The sequence below is a fragment of the Lotus japonicus genome, chromosome 1, assembly GCF_012489685.1.
Source record: "Lotus japonicus ecotype B-129 chromosome 1, LjGifu_v1.2".
NCBI lineage: Eukaryota > Viridiplantae > Streptophyta > Magnoliopsida > Fabales > Fabaceae > Lotus > Lotus japonicus.
In genome coordinates, this window is record NC_080041.1 from 58,943,652 (window position 1) to 58,965,391 (window position 21,740).

General features: G+C 35.3%; 2 protein-coding genes across 5 annotated transcripts; one reads left to right on the top strand and one right to left on the bottom strand.

Annotated features, from left to right (window-relative positions):
* The first annotated feature begins 10,408 nt into the window (after window positions 1–10,408).
* LOC130733463 (CRAL-TRIO domain-containing protein C23B6.04c-like) lies at window positions 10,409–16,427 on the top strand. The gene is made up of 5 exons (XM_057585659.1): window positions 10,409–14,334; window positions 14,426–14,602; window positions 14,952–15,050; window positions 15,460–15,702; window positions 15,818–16,427. The coding sequence occupies exons 1-5, from the start codon at window positions 14,227–14,229 to the stop codon at window positions 16,043–16,045; spliced, it is 855 nt and encodes a 284-aa protein (XP_057441642.1). The 5' UTR covers window positions 10,409–14,226; the 3' UTR covers window positions 16,046–16,427.
* A 1,092-nt stretch (window positions 16,428–17,519) lies between these two features.
* On the bottom strand, window positions 17,520–21,473 carry LOC130733446 (2,3-bisphosphoglycerate-dependent phosphoglycerate mutase 1-like). 4 transcript variants are annotated; one of them, XM_057585634.1, is made up of 10 exons: window positions 21,202–21,473; window positions 21,004–21,060; window positions 20,447–20,729; window positions 20,067–20,290; window positions 19,523–19,641; window positions 19,261–19,417; window positions 18,727–18,828; window positions 18,510–18,629; window positions 17,940–17,995; window positions 17,520–17,856 (listed from the first exon to the last, which is right to left on the bottom strand). In XM_057585634.1, exons 3-9 carry the CDS (start codon window positions 20,724–20,726, stop codon window positions 17,957–17,959), a joined length of 1,041 nt encoding a protein of 346 aa, XP_057441617.1. In that variant the 5' UTR covers window positions 20,727–20,729; window positions 21,004–21,060; window positions 21,202–21,473; the 3' UTR covers window positions 17,520–17,856; window positions 17,940–17,956. The 4 variants fall into 4 exon arrangements, with proteins under 4 accessions (XP_057441617.1, XP_057441610.1, XP_057441603.1 ...); XM_057585627.1 differs by having other exon boundaries at window positions 20,945–21,060; XM_057585620.1 differs by lacking the exon at window positions 21,004–21,060 and having other exon boundaries at window positions 21,202–21,471.
* Between the last annotated feature and the right edge of the window lie 267 nt (window positions 21,474–21,740).

Genomic DNA, 21,740 nt, shown 5'->3' on the forward strand with positions numbered 1-21,740 from the left:
TTGGCTCTCTTTGATTATTCTTCAATGTTTTCTTTTTTTGAAAAGCTCAAGAAACACATTATAGAACTCAACAATGTATAAAGTGAGAGTAAGTCAAACCATCAAACTCAACCAATTGAAGAAATTTCCTGCACTGCTGTGCATAATGCCATACATGTACTTCCTCTAACTTGTACTCACAAGCATGGATAATATCTCCTTTGAACTCAGCAAGGCATAGAAATCATTTTGTTTTGAGAGGAAATAAATCACTAGTGATCTAGAAGTGTTTAAAGTAACATGAAATCCACATGCCTAATAGCTTTTAAAAGCCTAACACGAGAATACTTACGTGTTCAGGGTGAAGTTTACATTTTTTTGGGAAAAAAACTTATTAGAACGTTTCAAAAGGTGCATTTATGTCCTTAAAGTTTTTAAAGCGGGTAAAAATAACCCTCATGCTAATTTATTTTTTTCAAATTTTAGCATTTGTCACATGACATGCCCACGATATTTTTCTCCCTAACCCGAAAACTATGTAGCAAGTATTTTGTAAGTTTTGAATCTTCTAGCATCAACATCTTATGAGCCGCATTTATGTTTGATGTATAATGTATGTCTGATTATAAAATATATTAATATAACTTAAAAGTGTTTATTAATCTTAATCTTATTTATATACTTTTATTTATACAAAAACTGAAAGCCAAATTTACTCTAACAACAGTAAAAAATTCAAACATTTTTCATATACCATGGGGTAAGAATAGAACGTAGGAATTAGGGGGAAAACTTAGGAATTATCATATACTACGGTGAAATAAAATATCAAGCACTTTGATGTGAAAGTGAGTATTTACAGGGATAATTTAGGGAGAAAAAATGGCATGTGTGTCATGTAGTGAATAATGTTAAAATTTAAATGAAATATTAATATAAGGGTTATTTTTACACATTTTAAAAACTTTAAGGTCATAAATGCACATTTTGAAATGTTAGGGTCTAAATCACACATGACCTAAACTTCAGGGGACTAATTTGCCTTTTTCCCTTTTTTTTTTCTCTTCCATTTTCAACACAAGAAAATTTAATACTTTGAGGTGACTCATCCTCCAAAGTTATGATGGCAATCATTTCATTGCCAAAGAAAGAGTTTTTATAAGAGAGCATAAACATAAGAGCTAGTAAAATAAAATAGGTAAATTTTGTTGTACCTAAAAATTATTTCGGGTATGATACATGCATTAAGTAGCTCAGTAAATTATTGTTATGTGCTATATTTTTGACCGTTGAGACTTATTGACGACAAAAAAGGTTACATCTACGAATCGTGGTCGTGAACGATGAAAACGATGGTGCCGGTTCTGACACCTCTACTTTGGAATAAATTTTTTGTCATATGGAAGAGAAGAAAGGTTCAAAACTATATGATGAAGGATTATATTTTTAAATAATGATAATAATATTAACATATAAAATTTATAAAAGAAAATATTAATACAAATATATGAGTTCTGACTCAATTAGAGCATGTATGTTTATTGGTACATGTCATTTTATGTACCATACATTAATCTGTCTTAAGATACCACAATAAGCACCACTAAAATATCAATAATTGCCAAAACACGTATATAAAACTCACGATCTTAAAAAAATATGTGTTTTTTAAAATCTAATAAGATAATATCTGATAGGGATATGTGTCATAAATGTTAAATTTTTATATTCATAAAAGGATGATGGATATTGAAAAACATAATTAAATTAAAGAGGAATACGCAATTTTAAAGAACGGTCCAAACATCTTAAATGCAACAAGAGATATGAAACAAAACATTGACATATCTCATAAACTAGGGTTGTCCAACGGGTGAGTTCGGACGGAATCGGGCTCAAATGTCAAGACCTAAAATCCTAAGCCGTGACCGGCGCACAGACTACCACCCTAGCCTGGCAAGCCTCATCCTCATAGAGTCAATTTTTAAACAATTTATTCAAAATACCCATGTACACATAATTTATAAAAAACACTGAAATCTCTTCCATAATTTCAATAGTTACAAAATAACAGCATCTGTCAATAAGTTCTTCCATAACCAGTATTTCAAGTAAAACATAAAATTAACTCGAGCACTCAAGTGCCAACTCTAAAAATAAAATAATAAATCACAATCTCAAATCTAAATCCACCTAGGACTCCCTATAGCTGCAGATAACCAGGATTAAATAATAGACACCAATATGACAACCTGTCAACGAAAATAAGTCGAATGATCTGAATCTGACAATGGTCTGCAACCCAGTTGCTTGAAAATCTGTGGAGGAAATAAGGAATGGGGTAAGTCACAAAGACTTAGTGAGCAGTCAACAATCACCATGAACAGGAATGGGAAACATAACTTATACTAACCTACCAAAGTTTTATAGGGGATGTATCTTATGAGAAAGGTAATCTTATGTGAGAAAATGAGAATAAATCACGACCGTTAGATCTAACAATCAACGGTTAAGATTAAAAGAATTTAATGGTCATGTGATTGTCACATGATCACTTAAAAAAGTCACATGGCTTAATGTTTTAATCTTGACCGTTGATGGTTAGATCTAACGGTCGTGATTTATTCTCATTTTCTCACATAAGATTATCTTTCTCATAAGATACATCCTATATATATATATATATATATATATATATATATATATATATATATATATATATATATATATAGGTGGCAGGTTAGAAAGGGTTTCTTTTCCATCCTTATGCTGCCATTTAATCATGTCAATTTGGAAGGGGTAAGATTTCCAATTCTTGTTGGCATAATCTTGAAACCATTCAAAAAAGAAGATGTTTTGCTGGGTTTTCTCAAGGAACCCATAGAATTTTTCATGGATCTTCTTTCTCTTTTCACCCTGATACTTTGCAAAGAACCATTTTCTTTGCTGAGTCCATCGGTCAGAGTAGAAATCTGCCTTGATACTTCCTTTGTCGATGACGAATTCAGTAGTGATTGCTCCAATGAAATCAGAAGTTTCTCCAGGGGTTTCTAGAGAAGAATACGTTGGAGATAAGGTGGATTGATGATCTTCATCACCCTTGTCATAGGTAGTCTTGACAGGAGTGGTATTGACATATCCAGCTAAATGGATAGTAGATCCGTCATGAGAGAGGGAAGGTCGAGTACTAGACTCAGGCTGGTTCCTTCTAGTCATAGAAAAAGATCTTCTAGACATGGCGGATTGGAAATCATTTGAGGACGTCCTAATAGATCTAGGGAAAGAGAAGGAATTTCTCCTATCAAAGATGAGATCTACTTGGCCAGATTGGTGTTGGATGATTTCACGAAACTCAGGAGTTTCAGCAGGTTGGGCTGGAGTAGCCTTTTCCAAAGACCATTTTTCTGGAAGGGTGATATCACTCCATTGGATGGTTTTGGGCACAATAACATTGGCCTTATCATAATCTGTGAGGAAGAGGGTAGTTTCTCCAGATTTCTCACAATTGGTTCGCAAGAAATAAGATTTGATAGAGTTATATATATATATATATATATATATATATATATATATATATATATATATATATATCATTTTGTGTATTTGTTTTTTTTTTTTGGATCGTTTCATCAAATCTAATCGGGTGAGAAACACCACACTGCAAGGACCGCCACTGTCGGTTTAAATCTTCGGTTTTCTGTTTTTGCGGTTTGCGGGTGTCGGATCGATCAAAAGGTAACCGATTGGAGAAATAAAAAGGAAAAGTAATGAGCAGAAAAAGGAGAAGTCACAAAAATTTAATGAAATTTTTTAGCTTGCAAAACATCATAACATAAACAATAGAACATAGTCATGGTTGAAAGTTTACAGAGTAACAAGAGAATCATCAAGAAATTACAAGTGGAACAACAAAAAACATGTAACACCCCGATTTCGGTGGCGTCACTTTAGTAACCAAAAAGAAAGTTTAAGCGGAAAAACGTGAATGTTTTTTTTTTCCGATAATAGAACCAAAGACTGAAAGAAATAAACTCCCAACAAAAGATAACAGAACTAATATATAATATAAATACAGCCCCCGCTGTAAGTAGCAAACCACGTCACGAGTAAACCTCTAGTGACGGGAAGTAACAGAAGGTAACGCCCGTAGGCAAAATGTACAGACCAAAAGTAAAGGTTAAGTGTCCGCAACACAAACCTCAAAAATGAGAATGAGTTAGCCCAAACGGCCTAAAAGAAGACCTCCTAGCCCAACCAACTCTCTGTGATTTCCGTAGAGAAACCACACAAAAAGCTATCGGCGGGAAACTACCCTGTTCCCAAAAGAAACAATGACGGTCAGAGCTACGACCCTACTCCTACACTAATCCTATCTCGAGGAGCTCACACCCGCGCTCAGAACTCCGTGCTAGCGTGATCGTCGTCCGAATCTGAATCCAGAACAACCAAGTCTATGTACACCTTTCGTCCTCCTCTTGCTACCGCGATGCGCTCCTGTTCCGGCATCTCGAACCTAGTTCCCCCCGAAGGGTGAACCATCGTGAATCAGTCCGCCATGGACATCTGACAAAGGGCGTAGTCCGCCAAAGCACACACAGAAGACGCGAGGGTCAACTCCAAAGAATTATGTAAATAATAAATCCAATAGGTAAAGATAAGGAGTAGCCACTTAGGCTTATAAGTTAGAGATAGCATCCTAGGGTTGTACAGTTCACAATGATTATAAAAGACGATAATAACAATTAACATGCATCAAATAGGTTTAACAAGTATCAATCACACTCAGCGACTAAGTTAGTATGCGTGTTGCATGAAATGCAATGCTGGTTAACAAATGCATTCCGGAACGGATGGGCATCAACGAGTCAATCCTAGCACCAGCAACGGTGGGACCATTTCCGCTCGCGTGTCTCTTACACCACACAAAGTGTAGTCAGATCAGCAGTGAACCCGAAGGTCTGCCATTTCCGTCTGCTACTAAGAATCACCGCAGTGTTCTTACGTGGAAATCCGGGTCTTATGACCAATTTGGAATCCACCGAGGTCCGAAGTCCGTCTCGTGTTAATACCTCAAAATGAGTGCATGAATGCAAAGTGATTAGCCAAACAACGTCTCCGACCTCACTCGACACGTCGCCACGTGTTCTAACTAACTTATTTGTCTCTAAAAAGAATACCCTAAGGTAAGAGTCGATTCAGCGACAAAATACAATTAATCGTAAAATGAGTGCAAACACTCACGATAACTCTTCGAGTCATCAATGCTCTCACAAAGTCTCACGCTTCAGTGGAGTCTTATACAATCACGAAGTCTCACGCTCCAGTGAAGTTTTATGCTTTCACAAGGTCTCACGCCTCAGTGAATTTACACACTTGCACGAAGTCTCACGCTTCAGTGAAGTTTCATGCTGTTCACGAGGTCTCACGCCCCAGTGAAGATCCATGCTTTCCACGAGGTCTCACGCCTCAGTGAAGATTCACGCATTCACAAGGTCTCACGCCTCAGTGAAGCTTCTCGGCTCATCCCTTGGATGGCTAAACAAACTGCTCAAAGAGCGAAGGAGTATCAACATACTCAGAACTTACAGTTTCCCTAAAACTTGGACTCGACGACAATTCTCATTTTCCAAAACTGATATTCAATCCTAAGCTTGCATCCGAGATTGTTATCATTATTTAAAGGTTTAGAGGTTGTTTAATATCTTATGAATTTTCCTTGTAAAAATAGTTTCCTTTTAGTCTTATCGTATTTCCTATAAGTTTTCAAAGATCCCATAATCCCAATGTAATCCCTAGAGAATGTCTCGATCCACTTAAAACACTAACAAAGCCCGAACTCCGTTCGTCCCGTCAAACTTTCTCAAACTCTTATAAAAATTGGCATGACTTGCCCGTTATTCTCACTCCTCAGTACCACAGATATATGTGTTATGGCATAGTTAAATCAGCACAGTCAACAAACAAGTCACATATATCACATATCCAAGAATAACCACATAGCACTTAGCATATAAAGCAGATATCACACATCCTAGATTAACCATTTAGTACATAGCATGTGATTCAAACTCAAAAACAGTCAATAGATGAATAATCATCATTGTCAGCCGAAGCCTCAGAAAACATTTTCCCAGTCAAACACAAACAAGTGCATAAACAGTAAATCAAGTCGAATTCGTCGACACCTAAAGCATTAGCTAATAGTTCAGTGAGTAGCCCTCACCTGTAGATTCTCCAGGGTTCTCTTCAAACGCTCCTTCACAATCAGCTCCTTGTTCTTCGGGAAATTCCTCAAAAGAACCTTAGAGTAAAACCCACAGAATTCCATCAAAATCTATCCGAAACTCAGCAATCAATACTCACTAAGGTTACACGAAGTAGCATATACTCCGAGGTACGATAATCTAGCGCGAAAGGACAAGTTTTCAAAAAAGAATTTTTCTTCCTCCTCCTAGGGTAGCTCACGGCCACACATGGTAATTGTGTGTGTCGATTTTTCTTCGATCAAACTTGGTTCCTAGGTTATCATTAGTCGCAACTAAGGTGAATCTAAACTCGGAAAAATTATCGGATCGAAAACTGTCGCAGGGGTATTTTGGTCATTATTTTCAGCTCAGAATTTCAAAATTGGACTTTCGAAAAACAAATTAGATGGGGTTGATACTAACGACGATTATGACGACTAATCCTACTAACGCTAAGCTCAGTCGAGAGTTTTAAGCCCAAAGGTTGGAACTTTAGCCAAAAATGGGTATTATGAGCAGAATTGAAACTCGGCGGCAATTCGGCGAGAATCGGTGAAATATAATCCGCTAAACATGCTCAGGGGCACGCAGGGAATAAGTTTAGATAAAAAGATGAAGTTATTTGGATAGTTTTGCAAAAAGCTCAAAACTTAGAGCACAGAAAAGCATAGAGAAAAGCGGCAGAATTTACGATCAGAAGTAAGGATTAACATCAGTACCTTGAGACCTACGCGTAGCAACGAACTGTGGGACGATCAGGCAAGAATCGGCGAAAAACTCTTCTCCTCCTCCTTCCTCCTTGGCCGTGGGTTTTTGGGTGAGATTTTTGTTTCAAGCTTCAACCTATATATAGGGAATGAAATGGAAGATATTTATCAAAGATCGGATAAGGATGAATAGATATTTATCAAAGATCGGATAAGGATGAATAGATATTTATCAAAGATATTTTGAGAAGATATTTTGTAAAGATATTTTGTAAACCGGTACAGATTAGTTTAGACATCGGAGGATTTAACTCATAGAGTTAAGATAAAAATATAAGAGCGATCCTGATTTCTTCCTACTGATTCCAACGTATTTTAGACACGATATTCTCCCCGCTGAATCTTCTAATTCTTCAAAGAAATATCAGCATGATTTTTGGTTTTCGAGGCTTGTTTTTAATGTTTACTGACTTAAAATGCACTTTATGGTTTTGACCTCGGATGCAGAAACTTCCTTCTGAAGAAAGATTTGGAACGTCGATTAGAGTGGGCGTACGCGGATGAAATCCTTATTTGAAGCTCCGAACAGAAAAAGTCTTCATCGTCGGTTGATTTTAGGTTTCTTGAACTATCAGGGTTTTGGTTTCGGCAAACTTCCGAGGATTGGAATCGGACGTTCGTAGATTCTAGAGTTTCGCCTCGAAACGATTGTCGTATAAGGAATAAGAGAAGTTCTAACATTTCTCTGAAGATTTTTGGAATTAATTTCCATCGTGACTTTAAGTGTAAACTAGCTATTTGCTAGGGTTTCTGCCCTAGGTTTAAGCGTATATCGATCGTGTTATACCTTTTATCGGCTTTGATGAAATCCTTAGACTTTTCCTGAACTTTCTCCTTCATAAATTTATTCCATTCGATAAACTCTTGTTCAGGTTTTTCCTTCACGATACGTCAAGCCTAATCGTAAATGGAAATCTCTTCCACTTATTCTAAGCTTAAAAACTTGGGTCTTACAAAACAGGAGAACAAAATCATCAGGAAAAAAAAAAAGAAACCTCAACAGAAACAAGAGAAACGAAGTTGTGTACAGCAATAGTTGCCTAATCGGAACCACAGTTGCCTAATCAACAGAAACCAACAGAAACAAATTTGTTTACAGTTTCCAGACTGAACCAAACCATGTGAAACTGAATTTTTTCAACCATTCTACCCGAAAACTGACCCAGTTCGACCGATTTCACCAAAAAAACCTTTAGTTGGGCCGGTTTCGATCGGATCGGGCTAATCTAGACAGTCCTATCATAAACCTACATTTAATTTTCTGAATCTAAACTCTTCTAAAACATCAAAATATCTTAATCATATTCATGTAATTCAGATGTGCTCCAATACTAAAGTCTTTTATTAGTAAATTTACAATCATTAATAAAGCACTCTCAATTTCCATTTAAAACTTGAGAATTTTCTCCCTCTAGCAAACAAGTGTTTTAAATGCATACGATTCATTTTGTTTGAAGAAGATGTCCGATGTGTGTTTCTATTTTGAATTCTATGCATTTAAAACCCCGTAACAGTAGAAACACACATCGGATATCCACTTTTGTGATGGTTCTTTGATCCCCACAAAATGGAATTTGTATTTTTATTTTCCACTTTGTGATGGTTGGATGTGTGTCACTATTGTTATAGGGTTTAAGTATTTTTTTTCATTTTAAGATACTTCATATATACCTCCAAACAAACACACTATATTTATGTGAATTCAAATCAATCAAAGACTGTTACTGTCGCTCTCTCTTCTCCCACGTTAGCTTTTCCCTTCAATCTGTTGCCACACTCTCAGCTTTTACAGTCTTTGTCCAAAACCAAACATTAACAATCGCCAATACCACTCCCTTGTTTTGTTTTGTACCTCGCCAACTACACAGCTCACTACTCTTAATTAACCAATCTCATATTTAGATGCCACCTAGATGATATAACAAAAGACTTAATCATGATAATATATTGGTGATAGATCTGTGCATTAATTCATACAATGAAATTTCTCTAATACCCCAACTGTATTTATACAATGACATCCACCTGCCTGCCACAACAATATTATTGAAACCGATACGAGGACAAGTTTTTTTTTTTTTGGTTATTGGGAGGGACTAAGCCCAGACAAGTATTTAATAAAACATTGTTTCGTCATAGATTTATATATCTTTCAGAAAACGAAAATTCAATCAAATTTAAAAGTTTACAGTTGAGTGATTGTAACACTATTACGCTATTAATTAGCATACAGAGCATTAATAAACAAACATTGCGGGAGGGGCGCTCCTATGATGGCATCAATCAACAGGGCGTAAATTAGTTTCATATATGGCACATGAGAAAGATAGGTTTAATTTTTTATTTTTAGAATTCGATCACTTGGTAGGGGGTCTGTGCATTTGTTCACGCTTCAAACTTAAAGAGTTCTAACATGAGGGAAGCGTGTTAGAATATAATATAAAATAATTCAAATGATCCTTACCCAACCATTTAAGTTTTTTAGATAATTGGTTATTTGAACATTGAGAGATAGCTATGAAATCTGATTTGCACCATTTAATTTATAATAATAGGGGACCAAAATTTAAAAGAAGTGGGTGAGAAAAGCCACAAAATTGTGAAAAATAAATAAGGGACCAGAATCGTTGAACTACTAAACTAGGGAATCATAATTGCAATTATGGCAAATTGAGGTGCGTGGAAAAACTTTCCTAACTACTAAACTTCCATTATAATACAGACACCCAACATTGTCCCCATTTTTATTTGAGGTTGTCTAATTGACTCATGTAAGTTACTAACCCACAACTAAATATAACCATAAGAATTATAACTCACTTATCTTTAATGTGATTGATCAATGAGTTATTTATCTCATAGATCATTTAATGTTCGCTTAGTTGGTAAAAACAGATTATTTCCCTTCAAAAGGTTATGTGTTTAATTTTACTGTCAATGTGATGTGAGAGTTATGTTGGTAGGCGATATGTAAGTACCTTCAAAACTTTCTTTTAGAAAAAAAATCCTAACATAGAAACCAATCCCCAAAGTCAATCTTCAGTGACTGAAATTTACACACGAATGTACTCTTATATTTTTTTCACTAATATTATATTCTCATTAATATATTAAATGATTAAGTCTTTTACAGTAAATCATTTCTTTATATACATTATTCAATAATCAAACCATCCACTAATGGTAAATGCATATTTGATCATTTTAAATGCAAATTCTTTCTTTTTTTTTTTGTTACATCGGAAAATAAATGCAAATTCTTTCTACTAAATAGAATCATTTTGTAACTACTACTTATATTATTATTTTTGGTGTCCACGTGCGCACCGCATGAATTAGCTAGGTTTGAACTTAATGGTGGGGATTTTTAAATGTGAGTGAGTATATGGTCAAGACTCGAGTGCATTATATAAAAGGCCATAACCAAAATCCACACTCCATCCAAGGTTGATTGCTTCCTTGTTTCTCGTTTTCAGAAATCCACCTTCCAAGCATTGTATTGTATTGGTCTCTGTTTCAGGTTAGATTTTCATCTTAGTAGCTAGCACTATTTTTCCATTTGCCTCTACTTTTCACCACTTTGCAGTCCGCACATGAAACCTTGGCTCTGATGTATTTAATTTCGAATAAATTTTTGTTTTATTTCTCTCTGCTTGTTTTCACGTCTGGTTGCAAATGAAACAATGGTTTTGATGTATATATTCCGATTGTAACATATGCATGTAATGTTATATTAGTCGGTTTTTCCATTTACCTGCTTTCCGTAGCAAAGGAATTTTTTGTTAGAAACAAGTCAGATGGGAAAGTTCAATGGAATTTTAAGAGGATTGTCTAAGTTACTCATAAAATTACGTGCGGATTACTTTTTTCCTTAAAAAAAAATACATCCAACTCAATATGTTTATATGATTGTGATCCAAAGATACCGTGGAAAGATAAAAATTATTTGCGGATTACTTTTTCCTTAAAAAAAATACATCCAACTCAATATGTTTAGTTCTTGGATGTAGAATAAGACTGTGATCCAAAGATACCGTGGAAAGATTATAATGGTGTTAGTTCAAATAGATTTAAGTCTAGAATAGTTGTGTAAGTTGATTGAGAAACCAATGTAACGATTTTCTAATCAAGAGATTACCCTAGGTCAGAAGATATTTTGTTCCTCAATACAAGTTTCTAAGACTCTCTAAAAAATTCTTGGTGATTGCTATTGAGAGGTTGAAGACGAGGTAAGTCTATATAACGTTCTAGCAAAGTAAAGGCATATAAGTAAATGTCTAAGGAAAAATACGGGAAATGTGTAAGTTGTATTGATTGTTTCAGCTTGTGTCATACAAATAAGTCTCATACGACTATTTATAGAGGAAAATCATAGCAGCTTACAACAGTTATTTGTCTTAATGAAGTCTACTATGTTCTCTAGGCACTGAGTAAGCACGTATATAAACATTTTTGATATGGCACCTATTCTGTCCCTCAAAAACCGTCATATCACCTAGTGGGTTTCCCTTCCCAAGTTGATCAGTTGGTTCCACTACCTCCATTTGACATGAATTGAAGTTCCTGTATTTTGTATTAAGTGGATTCATTCTGACTTTATCTTCAAGTTTTATACGAAAATATCACTTAAAGATTAATTAATTATAGTAAAACTCTCAATATTTATGTAGAATACTCTTTCTTTAAAGGCAGGGATTTGTTGTTATCTACAAAAATTGTACTATGTATTTTAGCATGTCATTAAACTAGGCCTTTTGCACAAGTAACAAATTTAGGCTTACAATCTTCCACATTTCAAGGCCCAAATCAACAAACCGATTCAAAAAGTCCAAACCGGCTGATTAGAAGCCGCTCAAACGAGTAACAATTATTTAGTAGTCATTCATTAGCTAAGAGCTGACACAAAAAACCAAAGTTAGCTGCTAAATTTGGAATGTCCAAATCAGCTGATTAGCAACTCATCCATCAGCAAGCAACTGGTTAGCTGTCAATCCACCAGCTAACGACTGATTGACAGTCGAACCATGAGTTAATGACTGATTCTTAATCGATCCATCAGCTAACAGTTAACTCAGTTAGCACCTTGTAACTCAGCTAACTACAATCAACTATCACATTCAAACAATCCAAATCATCCAATAAACAACCGACACATTTAGCCAAATTTCTTTTATTTTTCAGGGCTACCACATAGAAAACATGTAGCAGTAAAAACTGTGAGTTCCTTTAAAAATGAATGAACTAAGTATTTCTACAAAAAGATGAGCTAAACTCATCTATTCATCCTCTGTAATGCTACAACTACCACCTTGTTTTTCCTTGACCGCCGAGATAAAAGGGTTCGTCCTAGATATAAGCTTGCCTCTGATACATACCTTCCATCATCAATATATGTTGTCCAACTAGATTTATAAAAGATATTTAATCTATAATGGAAAGGTCTTCGCAGGTTGTAGGACTAACCCAAAAGAAGGTCTTGGCAGGTGGAGTAAGAGTTGTTTAACTCTATCATCAAGGCGCAAGCTACGAGGTTGAAAACCTAGTTCGAAAGAAGAACCAGGTTTTCAACCTCTTTTTGGAAAAAGGGTTATGGGTGGTGCTTTCCCTGTCGAGCTCCTTGAGCTTTCTATCAACCTTCTTTTTCTTGAGCTTTATGGCAGCTCCGATAGAAGGGTTACCGATGAACTTCTTAAGGATTTTACGTGTAATTCTATATCCTCTTATAAATTTTCTGGCAAAGTTTTTTACTTCCTCCGTTCCTTATTAACTATTCACTTTGGAGAAAAAAAATTGTTCTTATATATCTGTCAACTTAGAGTTTCAAAAGAGCATTAATTGATGTTTTTCCAAGAAATGCCCGTACAGAAACAATAAATGAAGAAATATAAAATACATTCTAAAGGTTGATATAGGAAAACATATACTCCCTCCGTTCCTAAATAACTGATACTATTTTTACCTGAATTTTGTTCCTAATAATTATCTGCCACTTTACAAGTTCAAGAGAGCATTAATTATTACCAATTGTACCCTTCATTTATTGGTGGCAGAAAAATTGAAAAGTTAGAATTAATAAGAGAGATAAAGGGTATAGTAGGAAGTTAGATTGCAATTTTAATAAAACAAGAACATTAATTGCTATTTCTTAATACTTGTGCAACAACCTCAAATTGTCAGTTATATAGGAACGGAGGGAGTAATACTTTTATGAAAATCAACATAATTAATTGCTTTCCTTAATTTGTGTGAATCTTCTCTTCCTGGACAGATAAATATGAAGTAGGAACGGACGGAGTACTACTTAATAAATAAAGTATGAAATAGAAAAGTGCAATCTATATTTTTTTGGTTGATAATTAGGAAGGTTATTAAGAGAAATAAATAGGAGGTTCTAGAATATTTTTACTTATATCTGTTTGAATCTCTATATTTTACCTTCATTAAAAAATAATATAGTATTTGTGCTTCTCAATAACAAAAAAATAAAATAAAATAAAATGTTGAAAAACATGATTGGTAAGGGAAGAAAATGGGTCTAGCATGGTAATTAAGCTGGGACGGATCCACCTTATAGCTTATGGGGTCATTTGCCCCACAATTTTTTTTATGTTTCCTTAATAGTATGTTTCTTGTATTATTGATGGTAAGTATATAGTTTGGTGCCTTAAACATTAAGGGGATAATCTAATTTCTTGGTGTTTGTATGAAGAATGTTTGTTGGGAAAGACATACAACTTGATCTCAAGGTGATTAGTCTCATTGCTATCAGGCGGGATACGTTGATAAGAAGGCTTAGGGAGAAAATGGAAGAAAATTCTATTACCTGCTAATAGGTTAACGCATGGAATGAAGCGTGTATGAGGGAAGTTTTGTACATACAACAAGACATAATGGAAAGCTACAAGTCCGTGACTCTTCCTAATAAATGAAACTAATCACACGCTAACAAAAATTGAGCTAACTCATCATGTCTTAACAACTAAGGTAATTTAAACTAATTAATCTAAATGCCTATAAAATAAATCAAATATCGCATTTCAGTGAACAAACCATAGCAAACTCTATCCCTTGAATTCACATTAGTTCCTTCAATGTTTAGCTTGCGTTGAGTCAGCTGCTATCATACTCTTCGTTGAAGGTAAACTTGGTTATGTAATAAAGTATTCATATATAGTATACAAATCTAACCCAACATGTTAATCTTGCTTCATCTTATGCTGTAATCATTTAGAAAGATGTTCATTTTTGGAGTCTCTACAGTGAACCCTATGAGTGAGGATCCACGAAAACTTGCCTCTCACGGCCATGAGAAAATGTCAGTGTCACAAGAACAGAAGGCAAAGGTATGTTTAATTATTTTCCATTCTATGTATATTCACTAAGGTAGTTGCATTTTGGAAACATCTCAAACCATAATTATTTGGTGCCTTTCAGATTATTGAGGTGAAGAGTTTGATAGGGCCATTATCAGATAAGGCATCCCTGTATTGTTCTGAAGCAAGTATCTCAAGGTATTTGAGGTCACAGAATTGGAATGTCAAGAAAGCAGCTCAAATGTTGAAACAAAGCCTGAAATGGAGAGAAGAATACAAACCTGATGAGATCCGCTGGGTAAGTTACTTGCTTTAATTTCTTCACTTTTCATGCCTTTTAAGAGATAATGAATGCAAGACTAAGTCGCTATAAATCTTTCTATATTGAGGAGGTTAAATTGAGTATATTGATTGTCCTCCCTCTATTTCCTCTAAAGAGGAGCTTAGCGAAGGGCTGAGTAAACTTCAATAGAAGGGTCACCAACAAAGTGTGTTTAGATGCTAGTTGACTGGTGTGTGTTTGCGTAGTTGAGTGTAACTTGAACAGATTTTTATCTCAATCCATAAGAAGAGTTCCGTCCATAAGTTGATATATTTTTTCTGATAGAAGTGGTTTAATGTGTATTTTACTATTTTATTTGATGCAGGAAGAGGTTTCTGAAGAAGCAGAGACAGGGAAGATGTATAGACCAAATTACTGCGACAAACATGGGAGATCAGTGCTTGTAATCAAACCTAGTCGCCAGGTTTCTTCAGAAAATCACTTTTAATATCATCATGTCTAGTTACATTATGGCCAACAACGTGTGTATTTAGAAATCAGTTGAGAGCAGTGTGAACAGACTTTCATCGCTCTGCACTGCATTGATATGATTGTGAACACTCTCTGCAATGATGAAAACAGATAACCGAACCCACCCTACCTTGTTAAATTTCATTTTCACTCTTAGAAAGCACTCTTGAAGTTCAACACTTAACATATAATAGTGCTGACCTACTTACTTGTGCTTGAAATTGACATCTAGAGTTTATAGATTATAGTGTACACGTGTATGATTGGAAAATGTCCAATTTTTTGAAGAGTGTTATACTGTGATCCATGTTTCTATGTCATTTACACAATTTCATCTGTTGTCTTTATTATTTGTGCTGCAGAACTCAAAGTCAATAAAACAGCAGGTGAAGCATTTTGTTTACTGCATGGAGAATGCCATTTTAAATCTCCCACCACACCAGGAACAGGTGGTGTGGTTGATTGATTTCCAGGGTTTCAATCTGTCAAATATATCATTCAAGCTGGCACGCGAAACCATCCATGTATTACAAGAATATTATCCAGAGAGGTTGGGGTTGTCGCTAATATACAATGCACCATGGATCTTCCAACCATTCCTCGCGGTAACTAAATCAAAAAGCTTATTATTATCTTCTGGATGTGGTTATGTAATATCAGTTTATGATCATGGAATCAATCTTGTATCAGTTTGTAATTTGAAAGGGTGAATTTGTGCAGATGGTAAAGCCCCTGCTTCAGCCTGAGAATTATAATAAATTGAAGTTTGGTTATTCTAACGACGAAGGCACAAAGAAGATAATGGAGGATTTGTTTGATATGGATCATCTTGAATCAGCATTTGGTGGGAATAACAACACAGGATTCGACATCTGTAAATATGCTAAGAGAATGGAAGAGGAAGACAGTAAAACACACTCTTTCTGGACACAGGCAAACTCTCTATAATCAGTCTCACAAGATACTCCTTTATATTCATCAGGTTGGCTGCAGATTCTGATGCTTCTAGCAATAAGAACACAGACAAGTTCCCTTGTTCTTAACCCTGATGTATATATCTATGGTGCCGAAGGAGACAGAAATGCAATGGGTGTAATAAGAAATTATATGCCTAAATCTTTGTATAAGAAGTGCTGAGACCAGTGTAATGTAGGAAGATGCTATGATAACATATTTTGAAACCTTGATTTGTGAGACAGTGTTAAGTTCATGTCAAATCTTATGAAGATGGATGGTTTTACCTCGTTATATTAAAGATACGGCTTTCGATTGAGCTCAATGGTGCCTCGTGGTCCATATAGCTGATCTCACTTAGTAGGATAATGCTTTTGTTATTGTTGTTTTTGGTTGATTTTACCTTGTGCCTAGAACATTTAAGACAACGAGGAATGTATGCTTAGGATAAATAAAATTCACATTAGAACTGATACAATTATAATGATGAACCTGAACTAAAATATGATAGGGGGCGATCCCAATTGCTAAAGGGTGTGCGTGAACGATTGCACCCAGCAGTAGCAGTAAGAGGTTGTTTTAATTTAAATGGGTTAGATATTATTTGCTAGTTGTGTCTGTTTGTAACTGTCTAGGAGTGGTCTCATTTAGAAGTTGTGTGTTTTATAAAGAAAGACCGGACTCTCGAATTCTAAAATTAAGAGCTAACTCTCAAAAACCGAGTTGTATCATTATCTCTATAATAAATTTTGTTCCTATCCATGAGGCATTCATTCATTGACAAGTGAAAAAGGAGATTGCAGATTTGGAGACGGGAAATTGCACGTCAAATAAAGCAAAGTTGACAAACCACATTAAAGGCGGAGAAATGCTTAACCTTTGAGATGCAGGGCCCCAATCTTGAAGCAGAGGTTGTAAGAAGATGTGTTGGGCCGAATCTTGGACCCCGATGGAGAAAGCATCGGAAGATCCATCAACAACCAAAGACAAGGAAGAGACATAAATCTCTGAATAAAGAAGGGCAGCCAGAAGAAGGGCAACCAGGGCAAAGGAATGGTATGTGGGTTAAAAGTCTTTCAAGCATCTTCCACTATGAACATGTTACCATCTGCAGGGATAATGCCGTTGAACGAAAGGAGGACAGGAACCAAACGGGCAGGCATTAAGTGGTTCGACCAACTTCAAACAGTGGGACCCAGGAGATACTTTTCAGAGTCAAACTCCAGAAGATGCAAGGATGCTGATTAAAACTGCAGGACATTTGGAGCAGCCAACCTCCATTCAAGGAGCATTGCCTACTTCCCACCTTGAGGACATGGTGGATTTTTTAGGGGCGGGTATTGAGAGACCCAAGATTCAAATAAAGGCTGACTTGGGTAGTTATTACTTATAAGAGATTGTTGGCAGATATAGAATTATTATGGAAATTGGGATCAGTTTAGAGAGACTTGCCTCTCAAATGCTAGAGTGTTTTTAACCAGCTACAATTTTATTCAATAAGAGAATTATATTCTCTGCTCGGTTGTTCTTTTACCTTACGTCTGATCCAGTCTCTATCAAAATATTACAGGATTTTCATATTTATAAGATGCATCAACAATCTCTTATTGGAAGCAATCACATGCTCACCATATGAGATAAAAAATACCTAATACACTGGTTCAAACTTTGTTCTAAAAAATCCAAAACAACCTAGCTTTTGGATAAATGCAAATATTCACGGTGCCTAACAGTAACACTGGGAACATCTCCCCCACGTTTTGTGATTCAACTGTGACACTTCTGATTAATGGTGAATGAATTTCCTGAAACAGTTAAAGAAAACAAAATTTAGCATATTAAGAGAGAAGCTTAAGAAGGGGGAAGAAAAATAGCAATGAGTGTTTACCTAAACAATATTTTATTTTACATCTCATCCAACTTTTGCTTATAAAGAGCCAAACGCTGTAACCAAGAAAAGTTGTCAGTGCCTTGTGAAATCAGTTAAAAAGATATGTAGAATGAATCACGGAACTTAATTTCAGCCTCACAATAGAGTATCAGTCCAAAAAATAGATGATTAAAATGACTAATAAAACATAAAGATCAGACCCACTAGAAATGCTGGCTTTCACATCTATTATTTGATCATTACTATCAAAGTGCAGTTAGAAACTTGAGGAACAATTGCCACTTATTTTCAGATATCAAAGTAGTCTAACAATTCAACCGACTGAACAGAGTTTGTAATCAGAATTCCTTCTGTGCTTATTTTAGTTACTAATTACGCGTAGCCCATTCTAAATGAAACATTTTGATGAAGAAAATCATTAGATCAAGGTGTAACTTATGTCAGGATTTTAGCTATGCAATTCTTAGAAAGTACGATGAAGTTTACAGTTTCTCCCAGATAGTTGTCAATTCATTAAAAGAAGCATTTTAAAGGGATGAAATATGAAAGATGATAGAAAAAGCATACCTTGGTATAGGCATAAACTCCAGCTTCAGTTGGTGCTATGGGACTCCCTCTCCTAATGAATCTACCCTCTTTGATAATGTAAAGCATAGGAATTCCAGTTGACAGTTCTAGACTAATGACCTGTCAAAAGGTGAAAAAAATTAATAAAAAAACTCATGCCTATGTTGTGTCTATGTGAGAACTTAAGATCCATGATAGTTCTGAATACTCCAGTTACCTCTTGGGAAGTTAATTTGTCAAGATACATGATAATGGATCTTAATGAATTCCCATGGGCAGCAATCATAACATTCTTTCCAGATAAAAGCTGAGGTTCAATCTGCAGCATTGATGTCAATGGGATTAGTTCCTTATGAAAGTTATGCAATCGTCTCAAACATAATAGAAATTTGACCTTACAGCATCTATCAAACTACATACACACTTCTTCTCCAGCACAAATAGGCTTGAAGCTATTTGCATTCGGTAAATTACTAAATTACAACACTTAGAAAAATTATATAACTGAACTAAAAATGTCAGAGCTGATGAGTTGAGAGGATAAACAAGTTTAAAGATTCACCACATTTTTTATTCCTTTCTCAGTTTTCTGAACTTAAAAACTATTTTCATAAACAATTTTTAAAACAAGTATTTTTCTTTTTCTGTTTTTAAAAACTGAAAACGGTTTTACAAAACACAAATCAAATGGAGCAGTTATTAATCATAATTCTTTCAAAAAATAAGACAAAAAAACTGAATTTCCACCTACATGGTCTCTGAAATAGGCAACTGCTCTTTGAGCACACATTTCCAAACTTTCACCATTTGGAGGAGGTGTGTCATAACTTCGGCGCCACTCATGGACTTGCTCTTTGCCATATCTGTCAGCTGTTTCTTGCTTATTGAGGCCCTGTAATTCCCCATACCTGAAAGGATGACAAGTATGATAAAACAATAATATGTTAATATTATTCATGAAATTGTATAGAAGTAGAAATTTCAAACTTTGAGAACAGGAAAAGGATTACTACATTCTTTCATTTAGTTGCCAAGATGCTATGACTGGAATGGACTGTTTTATTGTGTCTTCACTAAAAACTTGACTCCATGCCTTTGCTTGTTCACTCTCATTGTGCATAACGATAGGAACCTGCATGGAGGCTGATGATTAATATTGACATTTGAATATTGACATAACGATAGGAACCTGCATGGAGGCTAACGATAGGAACCTGCATGGAGGCTGATGATTAATATTGACAAAAGTGACATTTGAATACTACAATGCAAAAGGTAAAAATATTTCCTCCAATGGTTTACACTAGAGTTTACTATGTTGCTATGTACATAATCAGCAATAATAAGTAAAGCAAAACTTATCAATTTTGCTATTGCCTAATTTTCTTGATTGTGGTACCAATATTACATAAAAATAAACTCCTTTCTTATCAGTTAATCACTAGTGAATTGGAGTATGGCATGCTTACTACTATGCCCTAAGCTTTCTAAGTAAAAGTTAGTTACATGGTGTGTCAAATTTTAACACCTGTGTATATATTTATCCCCTCATGTTACCTTTTTACGACGGTGCTGGGTCATGGCAAGCATGGCTGTCATTTGTGCGCGGATCAGAGCAGATGTAAATATGACATCAACAGGAATGCTGCTAATTCTTTTACCAGCTTCAATTGCCTCATCTATACCCTTCTTGCTTAGTGGGACATCAACACAACCTGTGAACAAATTCTTCTCATTCCATAATGACTCACCATGCCGAATAAGGATCAAAGCTGCTTCATCTGAAATGGAACAGATTACACAGTAGTCAGATAACATCCAACCATGACAACTTCAACTTCTTGATTGTCACAACCACCAAAAACTTGGTGAATCCAACTTCAAGAAAAAAAATCAATATGAACATGTCTAAATTGTTAGGGAGAGTTTTATCTTACTTGATTTCTTGGGTTTGTCACTGCTGTTGCTTTTTGAAGGAGATGATGACACTGGATCAACAATTGATGTCTGGGAAGCTGAAGATCGAATAACAACACTACGACGATTCATCTGGCCACAGTAGCTACTTCCACTCCTTGAAAGGCCATTAGTACTGATAAAATCCTTTGTTACCAATCTTACTAAATTGTTCCCAACCTTTTGGGGATGATTCAAATTATTAAGAAAAGAATGAGACTGCAAAGTGCCAATAGCCTGATGACATACTTCAGCAGCCATTATCTGAAAATTCAAAACAAACAACAACTGCGTAAGAAAACACCACTTAGTGTTAGCTACTATGGTCAATGCATATGATCAAGGCAATAGTTGCTTAGGTTTATTTCACAAAACCAATACCCTCAAATGTTTAAACCAAGAAACACATACATGCTTGCTCAGAAGAATGTTCAATCCCAGAGAACACAAAAGGAGAAAAAAGGGGGGAAAATATCCACCTTACAGAACAAACAAAGACTTGTTAAATGTGAAATTGAAATTTCTGCCAATCACTCACACAGTTACACAGCCCGTAATTTTTCAACAAATGATTTGAAATTAAGAGACTGCAGATCTAAAAAAGAAGAAAACAATGAAATTAGAGGAAGCCCACATAGAACTTGTATGAAATCAAATCAGCATACCACATATGCAAATAATCGAAGAAGCAAAGGCAAATGTGAAATAGAGAAAATAAGGATGAACATTTATATACCTGGTTGATACTAGGCGTAGCGAGGAAAACGAGGTGAATGGAATGGGAAAATCCGTAGAGACAGAGTGAGTTGATTACGAGAGAGACAAGGTGAAGGAACAGAGGTGGCGACAATGTAGAAAGAAATAGAAGAAATCGGTGTTTGGTTTGGTTGTGTCGTAGAAAGTGAGGAATTTATATATGTGCAGTAGAGAACAGGGTACGAGATTTTTTTGGTTTTTTGGATAAAATTGAAAAGAGGAAGGAAGGAGTTGGCACGAACAAAACAATGTGCCAACCTGATAGGACCCTTGAACGAACCTAACCAACTATATTTTCTGTGCGTGATCATCTATTTGCCTTCTCAACCAGTCAAACAATAAGCTCCGTCCCTTATTTTTGACTATTAAAAAAATATGGATTAACCACTTTATGGGATGATTTTTATCTCTGAATTTAAAGACTTTTAAGCATGTGTTTTTTTAACACTTGTTAAAGCATCACTAACGATTCTCAAAAAAATAGTTCAAGTGGTAAAAGTGGAAAGACATATGGTTGGA

What these genes read in the sequence shown, in the direction of transcription:
- LOC130733463 (XM_057585659.1), top strand. Translation starts at nt 14,227, where the DNA reads ATGTTCATTTTTGGAGTCTCTACAGTGAACCCTATGAGTGAGGATCCA. An exon ending in TAATCAAACCTAGTCGCCAG is followed by an intron (nt 15,051 to 15,459) that starts GTTTCTTCAGAA and finishes TTTGTGCTGCAG; the next exon opens with AACTCAAAGTCAATAAAACA. An exon ending in TCTTCCAACCATTCCTCGCG is followed by an intron (nt 15,703 to 15,817) that starts GTAACTAAATCA and finishes GAATTTGTGCAG; the next exon opens with ATGGTAAAGCCCCTGCTTCA.
- LOC130733446 (XM_057585634.1), bottom strand. Translation starts at nt 20,726, where the DNA reads ATGGCTGCTGAAGTATGTCATCAGGCTATTGGCACTTTGCAGTCTCAT. An exon ending in TGGCAACTAAATGAAAGAAT is followed by an intron (nt 19,418 to 19,522) that starts GTAGTAATCCTT and finishes TCATCCTTTCAG; the next exon opens with GTATGGGGAATTACAGGGCC. An exon ending in ACAAATTAACTTCCCAAGAG is followed by an intron (nt 18,630 to 18,726) that starts GTAACTGGAGTA and finishes ACCTTTTGACAG; the next exon opens with GTCATTAGTCTAGAACTGTC.